The sequence below is a fragment of the Mesoplodon mirus genome (assembly GCF_964341445.2).
Source record: "Mesoplodon mirus genome assembly, chromosome: 2".
Taxonomy (NCBI): domain Eukaryota; kingdom Metazoa; phylum Chordata; class Mammalia; order Artiodactyla; family Ziphiidae; genus Mesoplodon; species Mesoplodon mirus.
In genome coordinates, this window is record NC_138977.1 from 60,943,139 (window position 1) to 60,968,259 (window position 25,121).

At 37.3% G+C, this 25,121-nt stretch overlaps 1 protein-coding gene across 3 annotated transcripts in view; it reads left to right on the forward strand.

Moving 5' to 3' along the window:
- FAM149B1 (family with sequence similarity 149 member B1) overlaps positions 1-25,121 on the forward strand; it is a 47,029-nt gene that overhangs the window by 264 nt on the left and 21,644 nt on the right. For 2 of the 3 annotated variants that reach the window (XM_082634457.1, XM_082634458.1), the window contains exons 2-7: positions 4,358-4,462; positions 5,401-5,530; positions 18,068-18,210; positions 19,009-19,125; positions 21,112-21,279; positions 24,835-25,022. In XM_082634457.1, the coding sequence (XP_082490583.1) occupies positions 4,358-4,462; positions 5,401-5,530; positions 18,068-18,210; positions 19,009-19,125; positions 21,112-21,279; positions 24,835-25,022 (851 nt within the window). Of the gene's footprint in view, positions 1-4,357; positions 4,463-5,400; positions 5,531-18,067; positions 18,211-19,008; positions 19,126-21,111; positions 21,280-24,834; positions 25,023-25,121 lie in introns of those variants that run through there. The other variant, XM_082634459.1, reaches the window with a different exon arrangement.

Here is a 25,121-nt window from a genome sequence, read left to right on the forward strand (position 1 = left end):
AGTCCCTTGCTCCTTTTTCCTTTCCCAGGGCGAGGGAAAGAAAATTTTCTTCGGAATTCTCTCCTCCCAGCCTTGCCGGACGTTGCCCCTTCTACCTCCATCTCCAGCTAAGGGCGTGTTACCTGTGCTGTCCCAGGACTTGGCCCTCTTGGGTTGCACTTCTTGAGCTCGGGGACTGGGTTTCCTAAGGCATTTTGTAGTTTCCGCAGTGCTTCGTGCCCCAGTGTCAATGACCATTGACAACTCGTGAAGCTATTAATAGCTGAGTGCTACAATGAAGTTGAATACGCCTAGTGCCAAGCACAGTGCAAAGCTGCTTACATGCATTAGCTCACTTAATCTTGTCAATAAGGAGACCAGATAGGAACTATTATTTTGCACTTTCTACAGATAAAGATCCCAGACTTAAAGATTGTAGCATGCCAAAGATAACACAGCCAGAAGGTGGTGGAGCTGAAGTACGAACCTGTTGTCAATCTGGTTTTGAAGCTTGTGGTCATAACCATTACACATACTGCCTCCGCACCTCTGCAATTTAGTGTCAGAATCCTTAAGGATCAGTTTTGCTTTTGAGACTTTAGACAGCAAATATTTCCCGCTTAAAGACCCACCTCCCACCCCTAGTGAAGTGTTATAATGTAGGAAGTAATGATAATGTCATTCATTTATTAATGCTTTATACTTTCAAAAAGACTTTCATATCTTGATTCTCTTAACAACTCTGTAAGATGGGTATGATTATCTTTAGTTTTTCAGCATATGAAATATCAGAAAGGTACACATCTTAAGATTATATAACCAATAGGTTTTAAGCTTGGGTTTTTCAACCCCAAATACCAATTTTTTTCCTCCACTAAACTATGTAATTTTAGCAACCATACATTTATTAATTAAATATTAACTATACAGGGCAGTTAACAGGCATGGTATCTTCAGTCACATCTGGGTTTCTGTTTAGACTCTTTTGTAGCCTTGTTAATTTTAAGCAAATTACTAAATATTTGAGACTTCTTTTCTGTAATATAGGAATAAGACCTTATCTAAAAGCATATCTAAAGTGATGGCATAGGGCTTGACACATAGTAGGTCCTCGGTAAATGGTAATTTCCTTGTCCCTTCCCACCTTTACTTGGTACAATAGCCATACAAACAAAATCAGTCTATGATCTTTCCTTGCCTTTCAGAAGCTTATTATCTACTACATAATAGGATAGGACACAGAAGCAATTCAGTTAATAGGCTTTTTTAGGAAACAGGAAGAAGAAAGTCATTTACCAATAAAGGGAACAGGGCTTAGGCAAAAATCTGCTTTTATAATTAATTCTGACCATTCTGAGAGTGAAAAAAAATATCATTTATGGAAAAAATTGTTGATAGCACTTATTGGGCCAGAATTATTGACCCAGTATGGTTATGTTACTTGTTCTCTATTGTTGACTTGATACTCCCTAAAGATAACTCTCCTAAAAGATGATTCTCTAGAAGTGTCAGAATAACGTGAATAATGATGATAATGAAGATTATATGCATCTAAATAACAGTATATATATATATATATATATATATATATATATATATTTTTTTTTTTTTTTTTTTTTTTTTTTTTTTTTTTTTTTTTTGCGGTACGCGGGCCTCTCACTGTTGTGGCCTCTCCCGTTGTGGAGCACAGGCTCCGGACGCGCAGGCTCAGCGGCCATGGCTCACGGGCCCAGCCGCTCCGCGGCATGTGGGATCCTCCCGGACTGGGGCACGAATCCGTGTCCCCTGCATTGGCAGGCGGACTCCCAACCACTGCGCCACCAGGGAAGCCCTAAAAGTAATTTTTACTTTAGGTGTTATAATTTGCTTTGAAGAAGTAATTTTAGTTTTCTCCCTAATAGTTCCAAGTTATAGATATTGAAAAGAGGTTGGGATAAAATATATATACAGCTTAACATTTTAAAAATGGTAAATCTCAGGCATAAATGTATAGTGAATAATATAATGACCTCCCCATCACCTACATTAAACAGTTATCAAAATTTTAATATATTTGCTTCATCTTTCATCTATATATTTTTTTCAGCCTGTCTGTCATCTGTGAAATAAGGAAGGAAAACCCCAGACACTATCATTGCACCCCATATACTTCATTATGCATTTCTAAAAATTATAGACATTTTCTTATGTAACCACAAAGCTATGATCAAATTTAATATTTCTTTGGTATTATCTAATTGTCACTTCATAACCAAATTTCTCTGACAGACTAAAATATGTTTTAAGTTTCTATTTCATAGCTGGAATCCACATTTCTGATCCCCGCCACTGTCTCAAAGACAAGCTTTTGGTTGTAAAATCATTGAATGAGAGAAGTACAAATAGCTCTACACAAATCCAGCCCCACCATTTGAGAAATAATTTAAAGAACAAGCTCTGCTGACTACGTCTTTATCTTTATATACAAAAATGGTACAATTTACTAAAATCTCAAACTATTCATTTGCTCTGAGAAGCCTCAAACAAACTACTTGGATTTGAATCCTGGCTCCATTGCTTACTAGCCATATGACCTTAAGCAGGTTACTTAATCCCTCTGTGCCTCACTTTCCTTTCCTGTGAAACAAGAGTATTAGATTTATAATATACATTTGCATATTAAAAGCCCTGGGAAGACCTCTTGTAAAGAAACCTGTGTAACTTTGTTTAACCTATCATGTTATTTGACTACAGAATTTTGTGGGGAAGGAAAGTCTATTGTAGATGATTAGGACTGGAACATATAATAATTGACCCCATAGTTTATTCTAATGCACATGTTGAACTCTCTAGAGCAGTACTGTCCTATAGAAATATAATACAAAACACATATATAATTTAAAATTTTCAGGTAGTCACATTAAAAAAAAGTAGAAACAGGTGAAATTAACTTTTTTACCTTTTTATTTTGAAATAATTATGGACTCACAGGAAGTTACAAAAATAGTACATAGTCCCATGAACTCTTCACCCAGATTCCCCCAATGATGACAACTTACGTAACTATAATATAATTTCAAAGCCAGGAAACTGACATTGGTACAGTACTGTTAACTAGACTATAAACCTTATTCAGTTTTCATCAATTTTTATATCCACTCCTTTGTATATATGTATATGTAGTTCTATGCAATTTGGTCTCATTTATTGATGTATGTAACCACCAGTACAATAGAGATACAGAGCTGTTCCATCACCACCAAGAAACATCCTTATATACGCCTTTACAGTCACATCCATTCCTTTCTTCACACCCTGGAACCACTAATCTTTTCCCCACCTCTATAGTTTTGTCATTTGTGAATGTAATATAAATGGAATCATATAGTATATGTGAGCTTTTGAGATTGGCTTTTTTCACTAAGTATGATGCCCTTGAAATCCATCTAAGTTGTTGCATGTATCAGTTCACTCCTTTTTTTGTTGTTTTTTTTGCTGTATGCGGCCCTCTGTTGTGGCCTCTCCCATTGCGGAGCACAGGCTCCGGACGTGCAGGCTCAGTGGCCATGGCTCACGGGCCTAACCGCTCCGCGGCACGTGGGATCTTCCCGGAATGGGGCACGACCCGTATCCCCTGCATCGGCAGGCGGACTCTCAACCACTGTGCCACCAGGGAAGCCCAGTTCACTCCTTTTTTATGCTAAATCATATTCCATTGTGTAGATATACCAAAGTTTAACTATTCAGCTGTCAAAGAACATTTCAGTTGTTCCAACCTTTTTCAATTATAAATAAAGCTGCTGTGAACGTCTGTGTACAGATTTTTGTGTGAACGTAAGTTTTCATTTCTCTGGGATCAATGCCCAAGAGTGCAATGGCTAGGTCTCATGATAAACACATGTGTTTAGTTTTATAAGAAACTGAAATTATTCCAGAGTGGCTGCACCATTTTACATTCCTACCAGCAATGTATGAGAAATCTAGTTTCTCCATATCCTTATCTGCATTTAGTGTTATCACCATGTTTTATCTTAGCTGTTCTAATAGGTGTGTGGTTATACCTTTTTATATTTTCAATTTGCAGTGAAATTAATTTTAATATATTTTGTTTAACCCAAATATATCCAGAATATTATCATTTTAACATGTAATCAAGATAAAATAATTAATGATACATTGTACATTCTTGTTGTACTAAGACTTCAAAATCCTGTGTGTTTTGCAAAGTGCATCTCATTTCCAGCTGACCACATTTTAACTGCTAGTGATTAATGGCTACTGTATTGTACGGTGCAGTTCCAGAACAGCAAGAAGTAGGCGACTAACTTGTAGATCAAGTTACTGAAAAGTATATATTTTTTCTTTACAGGAAATATAACTTTGTTTTTCTCTTTCACAGGAAAGGAATAACAAAACATTCTCTTACTCATCATCCCCTTCCAGAGCAGCTGGATGCAATTTCCTCTACCAATGACAGCCATGAAAAAGACATAAGTTCCCAAAGGTAATAACAAAAAGTGTACTTGTTTGCTTATTGCACTTGATAATGGCAAAAGTTTTGGTTTTTTGCCTTAGGATTGGTATCAAGCCTTGTACTAATGAAAGAAAACAAGAATTTTTATCACATTTTTTCAATACCATTCAACTTTCATTCTGGAACAGCTAATGGAAACACACTTATTTTTATAACCTTTGAAAAGCAGTATTATGAAGTAGTTACAAACAGAGACTCAGGAGGAATCCAAACAGATCTGATTTTTAATCCTGGTTTTGTCATCTATTAGCTGAACAATATTGGGCAAGTTACTTACCGGTAATAGTATCTCTTAAAGGGTGTTGTGAATATAAATGAGATAAAATACAGTAAATGCTGAGTAAATATTAGCTGCAGTTATTATTTTAAGAAATAGAGGATACAGTAACTTCACAGAGGGTTCTGAGAAGCAATGTGGTATCATAGAAAAATTACAGTCATAAAACCTAGTTTCAACACCTAGTACTAAATCTCAGATTCTTTGTCTTAAAAAGGGGTTGAGTTCTGCATCACCAGGTTGTTGTGAGGATAAAATGGGGTTAATATCTGTGAAAGTGCTTGGTAAACTAAAAGTGCCATACAAGTTCACATACTATTCTATGTGAATTCCTAGACATTTCTGAAATGTCTTTAGTTCTCAAGGGTAGATATTATAAGTGGAATTTTAAAGTATTCATTGTAAACTAAGACTAGAATTATTTAGAATGGCTGCCATCAATTCTGTAGGAATTAGGTCCGACTTTACTATGATGCTTACATTTCAAGTCCTTCATTTATTTTTGCCTCTGTGGATATATTTCTGCACATGCTCATCACCTAATAGATTGCTGGGTAGTTAATGCTGCAGAAACTTGAGGAAATATAAGAATTTTTCTGTTTTCTCTTCTCCTTCCAAATTGTGCATTTAGTGAGTCTGACATCACACAAGAATCACCTTTTACATCAGCTGACACTGAGAATTCAAGGTCTGCTTTTCCAAGTTATACAGGCACAGGGATCTCTACTGAAGGCAGCTCGGACTTCTCCTGGGGATATGGTGTGAGTTTTATATTATTGGTCTGATGGAGTGCTTGGGAGACTGTTCTGGGAGTTAGCATTTGTCAGTTTGGTCAGTATATTTCATGCCTTCCCTCTCCTACACTGTTTATTTTTAATTTAATTTTTTTTTTTTTTTGGCCGTGCCGCGCGGCACGTGGGACCTCAGTTCCCCAACCAGGGATCGAACCTGCGTCCCCTGCAGTGGAAGCACGAAGTCTTAACCACTGGACCACCAGGGAAGTCCCTCCTACATTGTTTATTTACTCTTTAAAATAGCTGTAAAGAAGCATCAGCTTCACCCTCTTTCAGTATTGCTCTGTTTTATGGATGTAGTAGTTGATCCTTAGAGATGCTTAGTGTTCGGCTTAAACATTTACACGTTAGTATGGATCCAGGCCCTGGATCTACTCCTTCTGCTGTGCTCAGTACTAGTGTGTCTCTCCACTACTAATATTACCTTGTTGTTTAAAATGTTTTTGAAAGTTTATTACTAAGCCATATAGACTGGGAAAATGTTTATGATATATTACTAAATGAAAAAAAGCACGTTAAAAATAAATGTATAGGGCTTCCCTGGTGGCGCAGTGGTTAAGAGTCCGCCTGCCGAGGCAGGGGACACGGGTTCGTGCCCCTGTCCGGGAAGATCCCACATGCTGCAGAGCGGCGAGGCCTGTGAGCCATGGCCGCTGAGACTGCGCGTCCGAAGCCTGTGCTCCGCAACGGCAGAGGCCACAACAGTGAGAGGGCCGCGTACCGCAAAAAATAAATAAATGTATAGTGTAGTTCTAATTTTATTTTACAGATATTTTTGCTTATATATATGGTGTGTATAATAGTATATGGTGTGAGGATAATTAAGTTCTTTTACTGTTGAACCTACTTTGTTTGAGCAATTTTTCTACATTTGACTTAATATCATAGGGTTTTCATGATATTTTAAAAATCTTGGAAAATCTATTATCTTTCAGATAAATTTTATTTTCCCTTGTATGAAATTTTATAAAATATTCATGAGGGATTTAATTGATATTGCATTATAACATTATATTAAATTAGGTGCAGGGAGAACTAAAATTTATTGAATATTTAATAGATGCTAGGCTCTGTACTAATCGCTTTATAAACACATTTCAGTCATTTTGTACCTTAACTGAACTTAGTATTCTACCTAGAAATATAGTTTACTTAGATCTTCCTTTAATTTAATCTGCTTTATCATTTCATTATTTATTTTGAGTAAATCTCTTGTTGTAAGATACAACTGATATTAAAATTGAACTTTGGGCTTCCCTAGTGGCACAGTGGTTGAGAATCTGCCTGCCAATGCAGGGGACACGGGTTCGAGCCCTGGTCTGGGAAGATCCCACATGCCGCGGAGCAACTAGGCCCGTGAGCCACAACTACTGAGCCTGCGTGTCTGGAGCTTGTGCTCCACAACAAGAGAGGCCGCGATAGTGAGAGGCCCGCGCACTGCGATGAAGAGTGGCCCCCGCTCGCCGTAACTAGAGAAAGCCCTCGCACAGAAACGAAGACCCAACACAGCCAAAAATAAATAAATAAATAAATATTTAAAAAAAAAAAAAATTGAACTTAGTATTTAATTATACATTTTCCTTGCTTTTGAACTTAGGTGTTTTTGAGTTATCACTGGTATATAGGAATACAGTTTTCCCCCCAATTTAACTAATGGCCTACTACTTTGCCAAACATATTTATAATCATGCTGGCATTTATATTCTTAGGTTTATTTCTTTTAAAATACTGTTTTAAAATTAACAAAGTTGGGGACTTCCCTGGTGGTCCAGTGGTTGAGACTTCGCCTACCAATGTAGGGGGTGTGGGTTCGATCCCTGGTCGGGGAGCTAGGATCCCACATGCCTCGGGGCCAAAAAACCAAAACATAAAACAGAGGCAGTGTTGTAAGAAGTTCAATAAAGACTTTAAAAATGGTCCACATTAAAAAAAAAAAGTCTTAAAAAAAATTAACAAAGTTATTATAGTGATGTGAAGGAAGACTTTCCTTTTTTATTCTAATTATATCTATTATTTAAAGTTTTATAGTCAACAATCATAAAAATATCTAACCCAGTTCTATTTTAGTTTTATGTACTTTGGATTGATATTTTTAAAAATAATCAAATAAGGTTTATTCTAGGAATACAAAGATGGGTCAATATCTGTAAATGTATTAATATGTTTAACATCAGTGAATTAAAGGAAAAAATATGATCAAGCCAATAGATGTTAAAAAGATACTTGATAAAATTCAAAAACCAAAAATAAACAAGTGGGGCCTAATGAAACTTAAAAGCTTTTGCACGGCAAGGAAACCATAAACAAGACGAAAAGACAACTCTCAGAATGGGAGAAAATATTTGCAAATGAAGCAACTGACAAAGGATTAATCTCCAAAATATACAAGCAGCTCATGCAGCTCAATATCAAAAAAACAAACAACCCAATTAAAAAATGGGCATTTCTCCAAAGAAGATATACAGATTGCCAACAAACACATGAAAGGGTGCTCAACATCACTAATCATTAGAGAAATGCAAATTAAAACCACAATGAGGTATCACCTCACACCAGTCAGAATGGCCGTCATCAAAAAAATCTATAAACAATAAATGCTGGAGAGGGTGTGGAGAAAAGGGAACCCTCTTGCAGTGTTGGTGGGAATGTAAACTGATACAGCCACTATGGAGAACAGTATGGAGGCTCCTTAAAAAAACTAAAAATAGAATTACCATATGACCCAGCAATCCCACTACCGGGCATATACCCTGAGAAACCATAATTCAAAAAGAGACATGTACCACAATGTTCATTGCAGCTCTATTTACAATAGCCAGGACATGGAAGCAACCTAAGTGTCCATCGACAGATTGAGGCCACTCTTCCTGGCTTACTGTGTCCTCACCTGACCTTTCTCCTAATTAGAATCTGATTATTAAATTGCATAGGTCAATTTGGGGAGGACTGCTATCTTTATGATAGTGAGTTTTCCTAATCATGAATTTGATATATAAATCTTTCCATTTAATATCCATTTCTTTAATGTCTTTTAATACATTTTTATAATTTTATCCATAAAAGTAATATACATTTGTTGAAGATTTATTCCTAGGTACCTTGCATGGTATATTAAAAATCATATTTTTAATCTATTTGTTGCTGGTATATAGGTGTAGAGTTCATGTTTTGTTTTGTTTTGTTTTATTAATTAATTTATTTTTGGCTGTTGTTGGGTCTTTGTTGCTGTGCGTGGGCTTTCTCTAGTTGCAGCGAGCGGGGGCTACTCTTCGTTGTGGTGTGTGGGCTCCTCATTGCAGTGGTTTCTCTTGTTGTGGAGCACGGGCTCTAGGTGTGCGGGCTTTAGTAGTTGTGGCACATGGGCTCAGTAGTTGTGGCTTGCAGGCTCTAGAGCATAGGCTCAGTAGTTGTGGCGCACGGGCTTTGTTGCTTAGTGGCATGTGGGCTCCTCCTGGACCAGAGCTCCAACCCATGTCCCCTGCATTGGCAGGCAGATTCTTAACCACTGCACCACCAGGGAAGTCCCAGAGTTCATGTTTTTTAAGGGAACTGAGTTCTAGGCTAATGTTGGCTTCTGGCAGAAATTTATATTCTTTGTCATGTGTTTAACTTTTGATATTTCATTTAAATGTTTTAACAGATTTCTCATCTGTTTAATACTAGATTAGACTTTCATTGGATCGATTTATTGATTGATTGATTGATTGATTGATTGATTGATTGATTGCGGTATGCGGGCCTCTCACTGCTGTGGCCTCTCCCGCTGCGGAGCACAGGCTCCGGGTGCGCAGGCCCAGCGGCCATGGCACACGGGCCCAGCCGCTCCGCGGCATGTGGGATCTTCCCGGACCGGGGCACGAACCCGTGTCCCCTGCATCGGCAGGCGGACTCTCAACCACTGCGCCACCAGGGAAGCCCTCATTGGATTTATTATTTTTACTTTTTTTTACTGTGACAGTCACATACATAAAATTCACTCTTTTAAAGTGAACAGTTAAGTGATTTGCAGTATATTCACAGAGTTGTGCAACTATCCTATCATTTTCATCACCCCAAAAAGAAACCCTGTCTCCATTAGCAATTACTCTCCATTTCTCTCTCCACCCAGCCCCTGGCAACCACTAATCTGCTTTCTGTCTGTATGGTTTTACCTATTCTGATATTTCATGTAAATGAATCATACAGTATATCACCTATTGTGTCTGGCTTATTTCACCTAGCATATGTTCAGATTTTATCCAAGTTATAGCATGTGTCAGTACTTCTTTTTTATTAATGAATATAATTTTATTGCATGGATATACCAATTTTGTTTATTCATCAGATGATGGACATTTGGATTGTTTCACTTTTTTGCTATTATGAATAATGCTACTATGAACACTTGTGTACAAGTTTTTCTGAGGACATGTTTCAAATATTCTTAGGTATACACCTAGGAGTGGAATTTCTAGGTCATATAAAAACTCTATGTTTAATATTTTGAAGAATACATTTCTCTTTGAAACTTATAGCTATAATTGTGATTGTTTTCAAGGTTCCTGGTTAGTATATAAATAATGTTGATATTTTCTTTGTATTACACAAACATTTCATTGCAGATTTCACATGTATGTCAGAGTAGGTAATTCCTGTGAAATCCATTATTAGTAATGGATTGTGTCTTAATTAATCAAATTCAAGTTTTGTGATCAAAGTTGCAATTACTGCACATTGTGTTCTCTTAATAATTTGGAAACAACCTCAAACTTACAGAAAAGCTGTAAGTATAGTAAAAAGAACAGTCATCCCTTGGTATCCATGAGGGATTGGTTCCAGGGACCCCCTGTGGATACCAAAATCCAGGGATTCTCAAGTCTCATATAAAATGGTGCAGTATTTGCATATTACCTACGCATATCCTTCTGTACACTTTAAATCCTTTCTAGATTGCTTATAATACCTAATACAATATAAATGTGTTTTACGTTTACAAACCCATGAATATGGAGGCCAACTGTTTTTTTCCTGAATGGTTTGAGAGTAAGTTACTGACATGATACTCCCTTGCACCAAACATTTTAGTGTATATTTCCTTCAAGCAAGGACACACTACATTACTAGAGGGCAAGCATCAAATTCAGGAAATTAACACTTATATATTGCTACCATCTAATCCATAGATCCCATTAAATTTTCACTAGTTGTCCCAATGATATCCTTTATAGCAAAAGTTTATATCACATTGTCAAGTCTCTTTAGTCTCCCTCAATCTGGAACAGTTCTTGAGTCTATGATATAACAGAAATGAGCTTGTTTTTCTCATTGCATTCTATTAGGTGGCACATAATTCCATTTGTCCCATTATTGATGTTGTTCACTTTGATCACTTAATTAAGGTGACTTTCCTTTGCATTTGAAAGTATTTTATTGGGGATATATGTATACGTATAGCTGATTCACTTTGTTATAAAGCAGAAACTAACACACCATTGTAAAGCAATTATACTCCAATAAGGATATTTTTTAAAAAAGTATTTTATGGGGCAGTATATTGAAATTATGTACCTACTATCCTGTTCCTCCTCAGACTTTCAATTTATGATTTACATCAGGGTAGAATCAAGGATTCCTATTTTGTTCAGTTAGTTATAATATATAGTACATCATTACATCATTATTTATCTTGAAGTTCCAATTGTCCCAGATTTGGCCCGCAGAATTCCCTTCAAGCTGCTTCTGTGCCATTTTGACATGTTCCCATCCTTCTTTAAATATTTCCTTACTTTCTGGCACAAGATATCCAGGCTTATTTTGTACTTTCTTTGCCCCAACCCTGGAATCAGCCAATTCTTTAAGAAGCCCTGGTTCCTTTTATGCCATGTTTAGAAACAAAGATTTGGGTCCTAAGCGTGCTCATTGCTTTTTAGGTGTCACTGATTCCCAAACCCTCCCAGTGGACAGAACTAGGGAATATAAGTACTCCTCCTATCCCACTGTGAAATGACAAGGTTCATTCTAGTTTTTTCCTTTTCTAAATTTGTAACTTCTTTCTCTGACAGTGATAAACGTGGCTTCCGTTATTCTTAATATATTTATTTATTTGATTAGTCCCCCTGAACATAACCAGTTCCCCACTAATCCACTGCCTCTTAACCTCTGCAAATGCTCTTCTCACTCCACATATGTTTCAACACCCTGTGCTGAGTCACTGACCCTTGCACTCTCGCACCCAATGAATGATCTCCTCATCCCACTCAGAGTCAGACACCCAATGTTGTCCTCACCTCCAAATAGACACCTTCCTCAGGCTGCTTGGGCTATCACCCTGTGTGGGGCTGCTGACTCCCCACATAGTAACTTTCTTCTTCCACTGTGGTTCCAATATTATAAGCTGGCTGCTCTCCCGCAAGGACATCCTCCTCATCTTACTTGTGCTCCATCACCCTGCAACAACCTGCTCCCCATGCAAACACCCACTGTGGCAGATTATATTTTCAAAAGTCATGCCAATATATATCCCATCTGACATGCCCTTATTACAAGATACTGATATTCCTCTACTGAAGAGATAGGCTCTATTTTCTTTCCCCTTGAACCTGAATGGACTATTTAACTGCCTTAATCAGTAGAATGCAGTGAAAGTGACGCTGCATGATTTTTTAGGTTAGAAAGCAACACAGCTCCTGCCTGGCTCTTTCTGTTTCTCTCTCTCTGGATGCTTGACCTTGGAATTCAGCCACTATGTTGTGAGGAAGTTCAAACCACATGGAAAAGCCCATGTAGAGAGAAACTGAAGCCCCCAGCTGAAAGCCAGCATCAACTGCCAGATATTTGAGTGAATGAGCACTCAGATGTTTTCAGCTCTAAACCTTTGAGCTTTTCAACTGATATCCCAGATGTTGTGGAGAAGAGACAAACCATTGCTGCTGTGAGCTATGTAAATTCCAGAAACGTAAACCTGGAAAGATAATACATGATTATTGCTATTTTGAGCCATTCAGTTTTGGATTAATCTGGTACACTGCCAAAGTAATTAGAACACCCCTCTCACACTGCTCAGGATCAGAAAAACTGCTTAGATGTTCTCTTTACCTCTCTTAGGCTCTACCATACAACAGGCTGTCTTCCTACACAGACGCCCTCTTTATTTTTTTTTTATTTTTTTATTTTTTGGTTTCTATTTTTTTTTTTGCTTTATAACAAATTTAATCAGTTATACATATACATATGTTCCCATATCCCCTCCCTTTTGCGTCTCCCTCCCGCCCTCCCTATCCCACCCCTCCAGGCGGTCACAAAGCACCAAGCTGATCTCCCTGTGCTATGCGGCTGCTTCCCACTAGCTATCTACCTTACGTTTGGTAGTGTATATATGTCCATGCCACTCTTTCACTTTGTCACAGCTTACCCTTCCCCCTCCCCATATCCTCAAGTCCATTCTCTAGTAGGTCTGTGTCTTTATTCCTGTCTTACCCCTATGTTCTTCATGACATTTTTTTTTCTTAAATTCCATATATATGTGTCAGCATACAGTATTTGTCTTTCTCTTTCTGACTTCACTCTGTATGACAGACTCTAGGTCCATCCACCTCATTACAGACGCCCTCTTTACTGTGCTTAGGTTCCAATATCTTATAACAGGCTGCCTTCCCAGGTTGATGCCTTCCTTATTCTGTTTTGGCTCTGAAACTCCATGCTGACTGTCTCTTGAGGCATTGGTTAACAGGCAGCCCATATCTATAATCCCTGAGAGAAAAGAAACTCATAACGTAGGCAGGCCCCTGCTTACCCTGGCTCCCTGCCTGGGAATAATTTCCTGACTATGGAGTTGTAAGACAGAGTCCAAACAAAGCACAGGGTCCCATTTTGCTGACTAACAGAGATCAGAGTTCAGGGCAGATGAAGCAGTTGGAATCGTTAGGACACAGGGAGATAAAGAACACCAGAAACTAAATAGGTGGGTAAATACAAAAGTCTATATTTTTTAGTGATTTCTCTAAAGGATAACTGGCTGAATAAAGCAAAACATGTGCAAGATGGAGTTTATATTTGTTGAAGTAAAAGATGAGACAAATATAGCTCAAAGGATGGGTGAATATAAATGGAATTATACTGTTATAAGATTATTACATTTGTGAAGTGTCAGGTATCAAGACAAGTGGGAAGTATGAAGAGGGAGGTATGAAGTGGTAAAATATTGACTAACTACACTTTGATAGGTTAAGAATGCACATTATTAGCCCTAGAGCAAGCATTAAAAAATAATAAGAAGAATAAGCTAAGATGCCAATAGGGGAAATAAAATGGAATACTAACAAATATTTGATTAACCTAGAACAAGACAGGAAAGGAAAACAACAAGAAAGGATCCCCCCCCAAAAAAGGGACAAATGGAAAAGAAACAGCAAGATGGTAGATTACAAACCAACCATGTCAATAATTAACACAAAAAAATGGAATGGATAAAAAAAGGATAAGGGCTTCCCTGGTGGTGCAGTGGTTGAGAGTCCGCCTGCCGACGCAGGGGACACAGGTTCGTGCCCCGGTCCAGGAGGATCCCGCATGCCACAGAGCGGCTGGGCCCGTGAGCCATGGCCGCTGGGCCTGCGCATCCGGAGCCTGTGCTCCGCGACGGGGGAGCCCATAGCAGTGAGAGGCCCGCGTACCACAAAAAAAAAAAAAAAAAAAAAGGATAAAACACAGAATGGATTAAAAAAAAACAAGACTCAACTATATACTATATGGAAGAGACGAACTCTAAATATAAAGACACAAATAGATTGAAATTAAAAGGACAGAGAAAGTTATACTGTGCACGCAATAGGCTTATATTAATATGAGACAAAATAAACTTCAAGACACAGAGTTGATTACTAGGAAAGAGGAATATTTTTTAGGGATAAAAAGGCAGTTTGGGGGCTTCCCTGGTGGCACAGTGGTTAAGAATCCTCCTGCCAATGCAGGGGACATAGGTTCGAGCCCTGGTCTGGGAAGATGCCACATGCTGCGGAGCAACTAAGCCCATGTGCCACAACTACTGAGCCTACGCTCTAGAGCTGCTACCCACAACTACTGAGCCCGCATGCTGAAACTACTGAAGCCTGTGTGCCTAGAGCCCATGCTCCACAACAAAAGAAGCCACCGCAACAAGAAGACCACACACCACAAGGAAGAGTAGCCCCCGCTTGCCACAACTAGAGAAAAGCCCACATGCAGCAATGAAGACCCAGCGCAGCCAAAAAAAAAAAAAAAAAAAAGGCAGTTGGGGATATCCCCAGCAGTCCAGTGGTTAACGCTCCACACTTCCACTGCAGAGGGCACGGGTTCGATCCCTGGTCAGGGAACTAAGATCCTATATGCTATGCAGCCAAAAAATAAACTGTTTTTAAAAAATGCTTGCATTCCTATATACTAATGACGAAAAATCAGCAAGAGAAACTAAGGAAACAATCCCATTTACCATTGGAACAAAAAGAATAAAATACCTAGGAATAAACGTACCTAAGGAGTCAAAAGACTTGTACTCAGAAAACTATAAAACACTGATGAAAGAAATCAAAGATGACATAAACAGATGGAGAAATATACCATGTTCTTGGATTGGAAGAATCAACATTGTGAAAATGACTATACGACCCAAAGCAATCTACAGATTCAATGCAATCCCTATCAAACTACCAATGGCATTTTTCACAGAACTAGAACAAAAACTTTCACAATTTGTATGGAAACACAAAAGACCCTGAATAGCCAAAGCAATCTTGAGAAAGAAAAACGGAGCTGGAGGAATCAGGCTTCCTAACTTCAGACTATACTACAAAGCTACAGTAATCAAAGCAGTATGGTACTGGCACAAAAACAGAAATATAGATCAATGGAACAGGATAGAAAGCCCAGAGATAAACCCACACACATATGGTCACCTTATCTTTTTTTTTTTTTTTTTTTTTTTTTTTTTGCGGTATGCGGGCCTCTCACTGTTGTGGCCTCCCCCGTTGCGGAGCACAGGCTCCGGATGCGCAGGCCCAGCGGCCATGGCTCACAGGCCCAGCCGCTCCGCGGCATATGGGATCCCCCCAGACCGGGGCACGAACCCGTATCCCCTGCATCGGCAGGCGGACTCTCAACCACTGCGCCACCAGGGAGGCCCCACCTTATCTTTGATAAAGGAGGCAAGAATATACAATGGAGAAAAGACAGCCTCTTCAATAAGTGGTGCTAGGAAAACTGGACAGCTACCTGTAAAAGAATGAAATTAAACACTCCCTAACACCATACACAAAAATAAACTCAAAATGGATTAAAGACCTAAATGTAAGGCCAGACACTATAAAACTCTTAGAGGAAAACACAGGCAGAACACTCTATAACATACATCACAGCCAGATCCTTTTTGACCCACCTCCTAGAGAAATGGAAATAAAAACAAAAATAAACAAGTGGGGCCTAATGAAACTTAAAAGCTTTTGCGCAGCAAGGAAACCATAAACAAGACGAAAAGACAACTCTCAGAATGGGAGAAAATATTTGCAAATGAAGCAACTGACAAAGGATTAATCTCCAAAATATACAAGCAGCTCATGCAGCTCAATATCAAAAAAACAAACAACCCAATTAAAAAATGGGCATTTCTCCAAAGAAGATATACAGATTGCCAACAAACACATGAAAGGGTGCTCAACATCACTAATCATCAGAGAAATGCAAATCAAAACCACAATGAGGTATCACCTCACACCAGTCAGAATGGCCGTCATCAAAAAAATCTATAAACAATAAATGCTGGAGAGGGTGTGGAGAAAAGGGAACCCTCTTGCAGTGTTGGTGGGAATGTAAACTGATACAGCCACTATGGAGAACAGTATGGAGGCTCCTTAAAAAAACTAAAAATAGAATTACCATATGACCCACTACCAGGCATATACCCTGAGCAAACCATAATTCAAAAAGAGACATGTACCACAATGTTCATTGCAGCACTATTTACAATAGCCAGGACATGGAAGCAACCTAAGTGTCCATCGACAGATTGAGGCCACTCTTCCTGGCTTACTGTGTCCTCACATGACCTTTCTCCTGGGCACAGGCACAGGTAGAGAGATCTCTGGTGTCTCTTCTTCTTCTTATAAGAACACTAATCCTATCAGATTAGCGCTCCGCCCTTATGACCTCATTTTACCTTAATTTCCAACTTAAAGGCTTTATCTCCAAATAGAATCATGTTGCAGATTAGGGCTTCAACACATGAATTTGAGGAGGACACAATTCAGTCCATAACAACGTATACCAGGAAGATGTAACAATTCTAAATACGTAAGCATCTAATTGAGTTTCAAAATGTATGAAGAAAAACTGATGAAACTAAAGAGAGGACTAGGTGAATCCACAATTATTGTTAGAGATTTTAGTTATTAATAAAACAATTAGAAAATCAGTAAAAACATAAAAGATCTTATGCTATACCCAACAAATGCAGAGTACATATCCTTCTGAAGAACATATGGAATGCTGACAAGGACAGACTGTATGGTGGGCCATAAAATATATCAATATTGTTCAAAAGATTAAATCTGACAGATTATGCTCTCTGGTAACAATAGAATTAAATTAGAAATCAATAACAATAAAATACTGGAAAAATCCCCAAATATTTGGAAATTAAACAACACTGTTCTAAATATTAAGTTACGAGGAAAATTAGAGGGTATTCTGAACTACATGATAGTAAAACCAGAAAATATCCAAATTTACCGGGGCTTCCCTGGTGGCGCAGTGGTTGAGAGTCCACCTGCCGATGCAGGGGACACAGGTTCGTGCCCCAGTCTGGGAAGATCCCACAAGCCGCAGAGCGGTTGGGCCCGTGAGCCATGGCTGCTGAGCCTGCGCGTCCGGAGCCTGTGCTTCGCAACGGGAGAGGCCACAACAGTGAGAGGCCCACGTACCGGAAAAAAAAAAAAAGGTGTAACTTTTCTTCCACCAGAATGTAAAAGGGCACATAAAAACAGATGAAGTAGAGAGTAAGCAGAGAATCAGATAACATGATCAGATTCACATTTTATAGCCATCCTTTTGGCTGCTGCAAAAGGATAAATTATAGGGCAAAGATTTAACGTAAACTGTCAGGTGAAAAATGCAGACTACTAAGTAATACATATATGGGATTGACTGTCTTCCTTATGCTCTAAAAAAAATACTGGAACCAAGCAACTATAATAAAATTAACAATCATTATCTTTGAGTGGTAGAATTATTGGTAATTTTTATCTTTCTTTATACTTTTCTGGATTTTTTTGATGAAGAAAATGTTACTTTAAAAACGTAGATATTTCCACAAATTTTCTTTAAATAGGAATAGGGAGGCCATCTGAATATTGTAAGATCCAAAAACTCACTAACTTAACTTTTCTTTCACACAAATGGACTAAATATTGAAAATAAACCAATCTGATTGCTTTCAACCTTTATGATTATTAACAGAGATTGAAGCTCATCTAATTATTTTGGGGTGGTAATTTCTTTTAGGAACTTGATCAAAATGCCACTGAAAAAGTCCAAGCAATGTTCACAGCCATTGACGAGCTCTTGTATGAGCAGAAGTTGAGTGTACATATTAAAAGTCTACAAGAAGAGTGCCAACAGTGGACATGTAGCTTTCCTCACCTCAGGTATTGGAGCCCTTGTATATTCATGGCTAATACTAAAATTTGAAGAGCAGATTTCCAAGAAAGCTTGTATTCTGAAATCTCTATGGGCATGGATTTATATAAATAAGGTGATGTGGTATAAAGCCTCAGATGACAGTAAACTCATGTTGATGGAAGTTTCTCAGAGTTTTCATAACTACCAATATATTGTCCTAATCAAGTAAAACAACTTCTATACCAGTAACTGTGATCTGTGTACTGTGGCTGTCCAAACAGCCTTTCTTTTGAACAAGAGGGTCAGAAAATGTATTTGATTACACTGTTGTCTATAAGTAAATTCCTATGCATGTATACTTGAAAGCAAACATAGGCTATTAGGAAGCTTTCCTTAGAAACCGCATTAATGCACTTACTACACATACTTAAAATTTATAAAGCTTCATGTTCTTAAGAATATAATTCAGTTTTCACTAATTTGGCCTGGCTTTCACCCATTTTGGCAAATTTAATGAAGATTGTTATAGGGGATGGAGGGAAAATTACAAATGTTTGCCCAGTCCCCTTATAAAAATCCCTTGGATTTTTTTCAGTGGGGTGGAAAAGCTTTATCCTTTCTATCTCCATTGTATAGGAGAGAGATATACCTTTAAAAAGGCTCTGGATTCACATTTCTCTCAAGAATCATTCTAAATCAGTAACGGACTAAGTATGTACTAGACTTCTATGTAGAGCCATCAAATTTGTTCCAAAAATACCTACATTTTGTATGTATGCCAGGTGAAGGTGCTTAATTATCTCTTTATGTTCTTCACTTTGAAGGATTCTGGGTAGGCAGATAATCACTCCAAGTGAAGGTTATGGACTGTATCCTAGATCCCCTTCTGCTGTTTCAGCTTCACATGAGGCAACACTGTCTCAAGAAAGAGATTCTACTATGTAAGTATTCTAATATGTAAATACTTATGTATTCTAATGTGCAAGTATTATATTCTACCAGTTACACTAAGGGATTAAAATACTTCTTCCTATTTATTGGTATTTAGTAAAGCACAGCAAATTCTGTAAGACTAACCATAGTCTTTATGCATATTAGAATTCTGTTACTTAGTTTTTTGTTCAAAAAGTAAGACATTCTCTAGGATATAAGGGTTATTCAGATTCATATATATCTACATCTATCTATAAATATAGGCACTTCCCTCTTGGAATAAATGTGTAGATAGACTGGTTTAAAGAAATTCAGGGATCTAAGAAACAGACTTTAAAAAGTTTTTGAAAAAAATTTTGAAAAGTCATTTTCTTAAACATATAATACTAATTAAAACTTAATTTCTTTATGGAAGTTAAACTGGTATTAGTTTATCAGCTTAAAATGGGTAATTAGTACACTAGCTAAAATGGCTAATTCTTTAACACCTCAAACTCTTTATTTTTATTTCAACCACTTCCTATGAACCATAAACCTTATTTAATGGCTTACATAACAGAGAATTTTCTCTTTTAAAAGAAGTCTGGAGGAAGGGTACCTAAAGATAGTACAGTGGTAGTATGGTGTTTTCAGGGTCCTAGACTCATTTCATCTTTCTGCTACACTGTGCTAACCCAGGATACTTTTCCTGAATTTTTTTTTTTTTTTTTGGTGGTCCAAGATAGCTGATAGAGTTCCAAACATGACATTCACTTTCCAGGTAGCAGGAAGCAGGAAAGGCAGAAGGGCAAAAGGGCACCCCTTAAAGCTAACCCAGTTCTCTTTAAACAGCCCCCCCAGAGTCCCACATAACAATTCTGCTCATATCTCATTGGTCACATCTGGCTGCAAGGTGGTGGGAAATGTCGTCTTTGAGGTGCGTGTATTGCTCTCCTGAATTAAATTGGCATGATGTATTAGGAGAGACAGGGAGAATCAATATTGGGGGCATCTAGCATTCTCTGCCACATATGTATAGAGTTTTTTGAAATTACTGTACATATTTTGTAATCTTTTTATAATTACCATTTTATTATGGGAATCTTCCATCTTGTCCCCCAACATTAATTTAGTAACCTCATAGAATTCCATTGCATGAATATACCATTATTTAAACAACCAATCCCCTATCCTATATTTTGAAACAGTTGGGCCAGTTTTGAATTTTGGCAACTATAAGCAGTTCTGTGATGATAATTTTTATAGCTAAATCTTATAGGTCATATCCTCGAAGGAAATCCCCTACAAATGAAACCACTGAATCAAAGGGTATTTCTGTTTTAAGGCTTCCAATACATATTTCCAAAATGTCTTCCAAAAAGATTTTCCCACTAGCCTTGCTGAAAAGTGCCACAGGTTTATTCTTTTTTCATTGTTTAAAAAATACTTAAGGTACAAAAAGGTATAAAGAATAACACAAAGCATACATTGGTTATATTTAATATTTGGTTAAACTGAGAGCCATTTAAAAAATTGTACTGCTCAGATTTGACTTTCTCCAAAGTAAATCTGCTGAAGTGAAGGCGTCATCATATATTCATTGAATACCTGGGTAGGATGAGAACTTTAAATGTAAGTAAGGGAAGATACTTGCCCTTTAGGAGTATGCATTTTGAACAATGACGGAGTTATTGAAATAAACATATAAGCTCCTGAGGTACTTTAAAGAGCTAATTATGAATTTAAATATTATTAGATTTTTTTAAAACTTATTTTATAGCCATAGCTGTTGCATCTGAAAAGATAGCAAGCAGTATTCAATAGTGCATAATATACCTAAGCAGAGTGGGTCTATGGCTAGTATTTATTTATTCCTGTTCTGAGAAATAACAGGTATTAGGGTTTAGAGTAGCCCAGGAAGGTGTCACTAGGGCAAGGGACCTTGAGCTGAAACTTGTGCGAATGAGTTGCTTTGAGAACTGTTTATGTTGAACATAATATTTTTCCTCTTCCAGATTTGGTATTAGGGGAAAGAAGTTACATTTTTCATCTTCATATGCTCCTAAAGCATCTTCCATTGCCAAATCCCCTAGCTTGTGTTCTATGGAAAGAGAAGAGGAAGATTGTATAATTTTCTCGGAAGGAATAATAGAGGAATACCTAGCATTCGACCACACAGATATGTGAGTATTATGTCTTTTAAACTTTTTACTCCCCTCCTATTTTGTTGTTAATATCTATTTTTTCTAAAGTATACTACCAATATTACCTATAATTAAGTTGATGTCTGTTTGTTATCTATTTTCTATTAGTTCTCAGTTATCCAGTGTCATGTACTTAGTTGATATAAATTCCTATTGCTTTCACATACCAGTCTTCCTTGTATATTTTCTTCCTGCACACGTCATTTGCCTCTTCCTGAGATTAAACATTTTTAAATGAATTTTTTTCTCCACATAATTTGATATTCCTCTTTGTAAAGTATCACCAGGAACTCATGAAAACTTTATTCATCTGATTCTAAATCCAGTGCTCTCTTCACTATTCCATGCTACTTTTCTGATATATTAAACTCTTAAATTATTCCTCTAAGCCTTTAAAAGCTCAGAATTGATAGTCACAGTAGTACATCTAGAAGTGAGAATTTCATCTTAGGCTGTGAGGCTGTGGTTAGGTCTAGTTAGTGTCACATGATTCTGGACTTCTTCCCATATTTCCTGCTGAGCCATGCTTACTACATGATCAAGGTACACAGTCCTAGGGTCAGGTAAACACAACCCAGATTTCCAAACATAACACCGTTGAGCTAGCTCATTGTTCCAAGGGAATCTTAAGTCTGCTCTTTTGGTTTTGCAGAGATTGCCCCCTTCCCTTTCACTTCATCTGGCCTGAGTCAAATTATCCATATTTTCTCTTCCTTTTTCTTCAAAGGTCTTTCCCCTTCATTTTAGCTTATAAAAAATACAGCAGATTTAACTAATTTAAAATGTGATGTTCATGGCTCATAGGTGTCCCTGGGGCATCTCTTCCCCTTTCCTGATAGTAAACCCAAATGAATTTTCAGGTAAAATGGAAGATTTTTAGAAAGGCAGTCTTCTCTTTAGAGATATTACTGAGATATTGAGATGTGATGAATGAAATCATGTAAGTTTGGAAGAAAATGAGATATGAAAGATTGTTTTTTTTAAATAACTTGGGAATAGGGAAGGTCTTTCTAAGCATAGCACAAAATCTACAAGTCATTTAAGAAATTCTTTAAAAAAGTACATAAAATAATATTTCTGCATAGAAAAAACTCATAGAGTCAAAAGACAAATGACAAACTGGCAAAAATATTTGCAGTTCATGCATACACAGAGGCTTAATTTCCTTAATATGTATATCAGTAAGGAAAAGATTAAGGATGAAACAAAGAACATGAATAGTTCACATTATAAGAAAATGGATTTTAAATATATGAAATGGAATTCAATCTCATTCACAATTAGAGATGCAAATTAAAACTATAATAAGTATTCTTTTACATGTCAGACTATCAAAGGACAAAAGATAAAGAAGGTTAATAATTCCTTGAATGAGAAAAGAGGCATATTGTTTCACTACTGGAGAATTATACCACCTATTTATTTATTTACTTAGGTTTATCAAAAATTTATTCTTCTTTATTGTCAGCACGTTCCATGGTATGGATGTACCACAGTTTGTGCACCTGTGGAAGGACACCTGGGCTATTTCTAGCTTTTGGCTATTATTAATAAAGCTGCTATGAACATTCATGCACAGATTTTTGTATGAACAAAAATTTTCATGTTTCTGGGATAAATGCCCGAGAGTATACTTTCTGGATCCTGTGTATACCACCTCTTTAAATTGAAATGCACATACCCTTTGACTCAATAATTCTATTTATAGGAATTTATCCTACAGATATAATACCCATGTAGCCAAAGAAGTACATACATATTGTTCCCAACTTAAGATGAGTTGACGTATGATTTCTTGATTTTGTGATGGTGCAAAAGTGATACATATTCAGTAGCAACTGTACTTTGAATTTTGATTTTTTTTCCCTTGGCTGGCGATATGCAGTATGATACTCTCTCGGGATGCTGGGCAGCGGCAGCAAGCTGCGGCCACACAATCATGAGGGTAAACAACCAATATACTTAAAACCATACAACCATTGCTTTTCACTTTCAGTAGAGTATACAATAAATTACATGAGATATTCAACACTTTATTATAAAATAGTTTTTGTGTTAGATAATTTTGCTCAGCTGTAGGCTAATGTAAGTGTTCTGAGCACATTTAAGGTGGGCTCCGCTAAGCTATAATGTTCAATAGGTTAGGCCTATTAAATGCATTCTTGACATGATATTTTCATAAGTTCACTGGGCTGTAACCCAATACGTAAGTTGAGAAATATCTATAGAAGGGTATTAATTGCAGTATTGATTATAAAAGCAAAGGTTAGTTGATCAGTAACTGTCTAGTTATATTATGGTATATCCAATGGAATACTCTGCAGTTATTTTTTAAAAGAGGCAGATTTATATATATTGATAGGGATCATGGACAAGATACATTGACAGAAGAGTGAGGTGCAGTACAGTGTATAATGTAACTATCTCTCTGGACCTATGTGTTTGCTTCTGAGAATGGGGACTGGGGGACAGAGATGTAGGAGACTTATTTTTCACTACATACATATATTTTCTTCTATACAATTTGAATTTTTATCATATGACTATGTTATCTCCTCTAAAAAGAAATATAAATTGAAATACATTTAATGTTAATCAGCCTCCTCTGCCACTTAATGCCAGGCTAGCTCTTCCTTGGGAAAGGAGAAGCAAAGGGAGTCTGGCTGCCCTGCTTAAATCTCTTAGCATCCTTCTTACCTGCCTACAGTTTCCTATTTCATTCTTGAACACTTTGTTGCCCTAGGAGTAACTTTCACTGTAAAGGTACTTATCTCCACCCAAGGCAGTTCCAGAATTTGCTTTGTCTTAGTTTATAATACATCTGTCATAGATAAGCACATCCATCAGCCAAATTTTCTTCCCCCAGAAATCTGGGGCTACTGGCACTCATTGCCAGAGAAGAGACAGACTTGCCTAACTGGAAGTTTCTGGGTTATAGATATACTGTCTCCAGAAGAGTCTCAGAGTAGTTTCCTGTGCTGTTGGGCTTCCCTCTTTTTCCTTTACAGCCAATTACCAAATGTTTATTTGGATTAGTAAAAGCATACTAATTTTAATAATCTATGTAGACTATTTCCCTAATGAATCATTGCCTCAAATAATTATGCAGCATAATCACAGTTATATGTGCATTGTTAAATGTGTCAAGTTAATATTAATCTAAATGTTATCCAGTTACAACAAAAAGAGTATTTTTGTGTGCTTAATTGTCATAGGTTGCTTGTTGCTCAATTTAAAATGCCCATCTATTTAAAGCTTTAAAAAGTACAATGATTCTGTCTTCTTTTTCTTGTTCTATTTTTTTGGCAGAGTGGGTGGGTAGGATGGGATGGGTGTAAAAAGGGAAATGCAGAGTCTCCTCTGCTGAAAACTCCCGTAGTTCAGAAGCCTATTTAATACGTGTGCTATATATGCGGGGAGGAAGGGGGTGGTGGTGGGGAGGAGCATAAATCATACTCCTAAGCAGCCAAAAGACAGTGGTGAACACCCAGTGAAGAATAACCATGAAGTCTTTCCTTCTTGCTTCTGTTACAGGGAAGAGGGGTTTCATGGAAAGAAATCAGAAGCAGCTACAGAGAAACAGAAATTAGGGTACCCACCCATTGCTCCATTTTACTGCATGAAAGAGGATGTCCTTGCTTATGTGTTTGACGATGTGTGGAGCAAGGTCCTAAGCTGTATGGAGCAGCTGACACGTAGTCACTGGGAGGGATTTGCTTCTGGTAAGCCTCTTTGTGAAAACAATATAGAAAAATAATTGTTTATGCTTTCCAAACCATAACCAGTCTATTAAATTGTATGTTCATTGGTACAAAAGAATC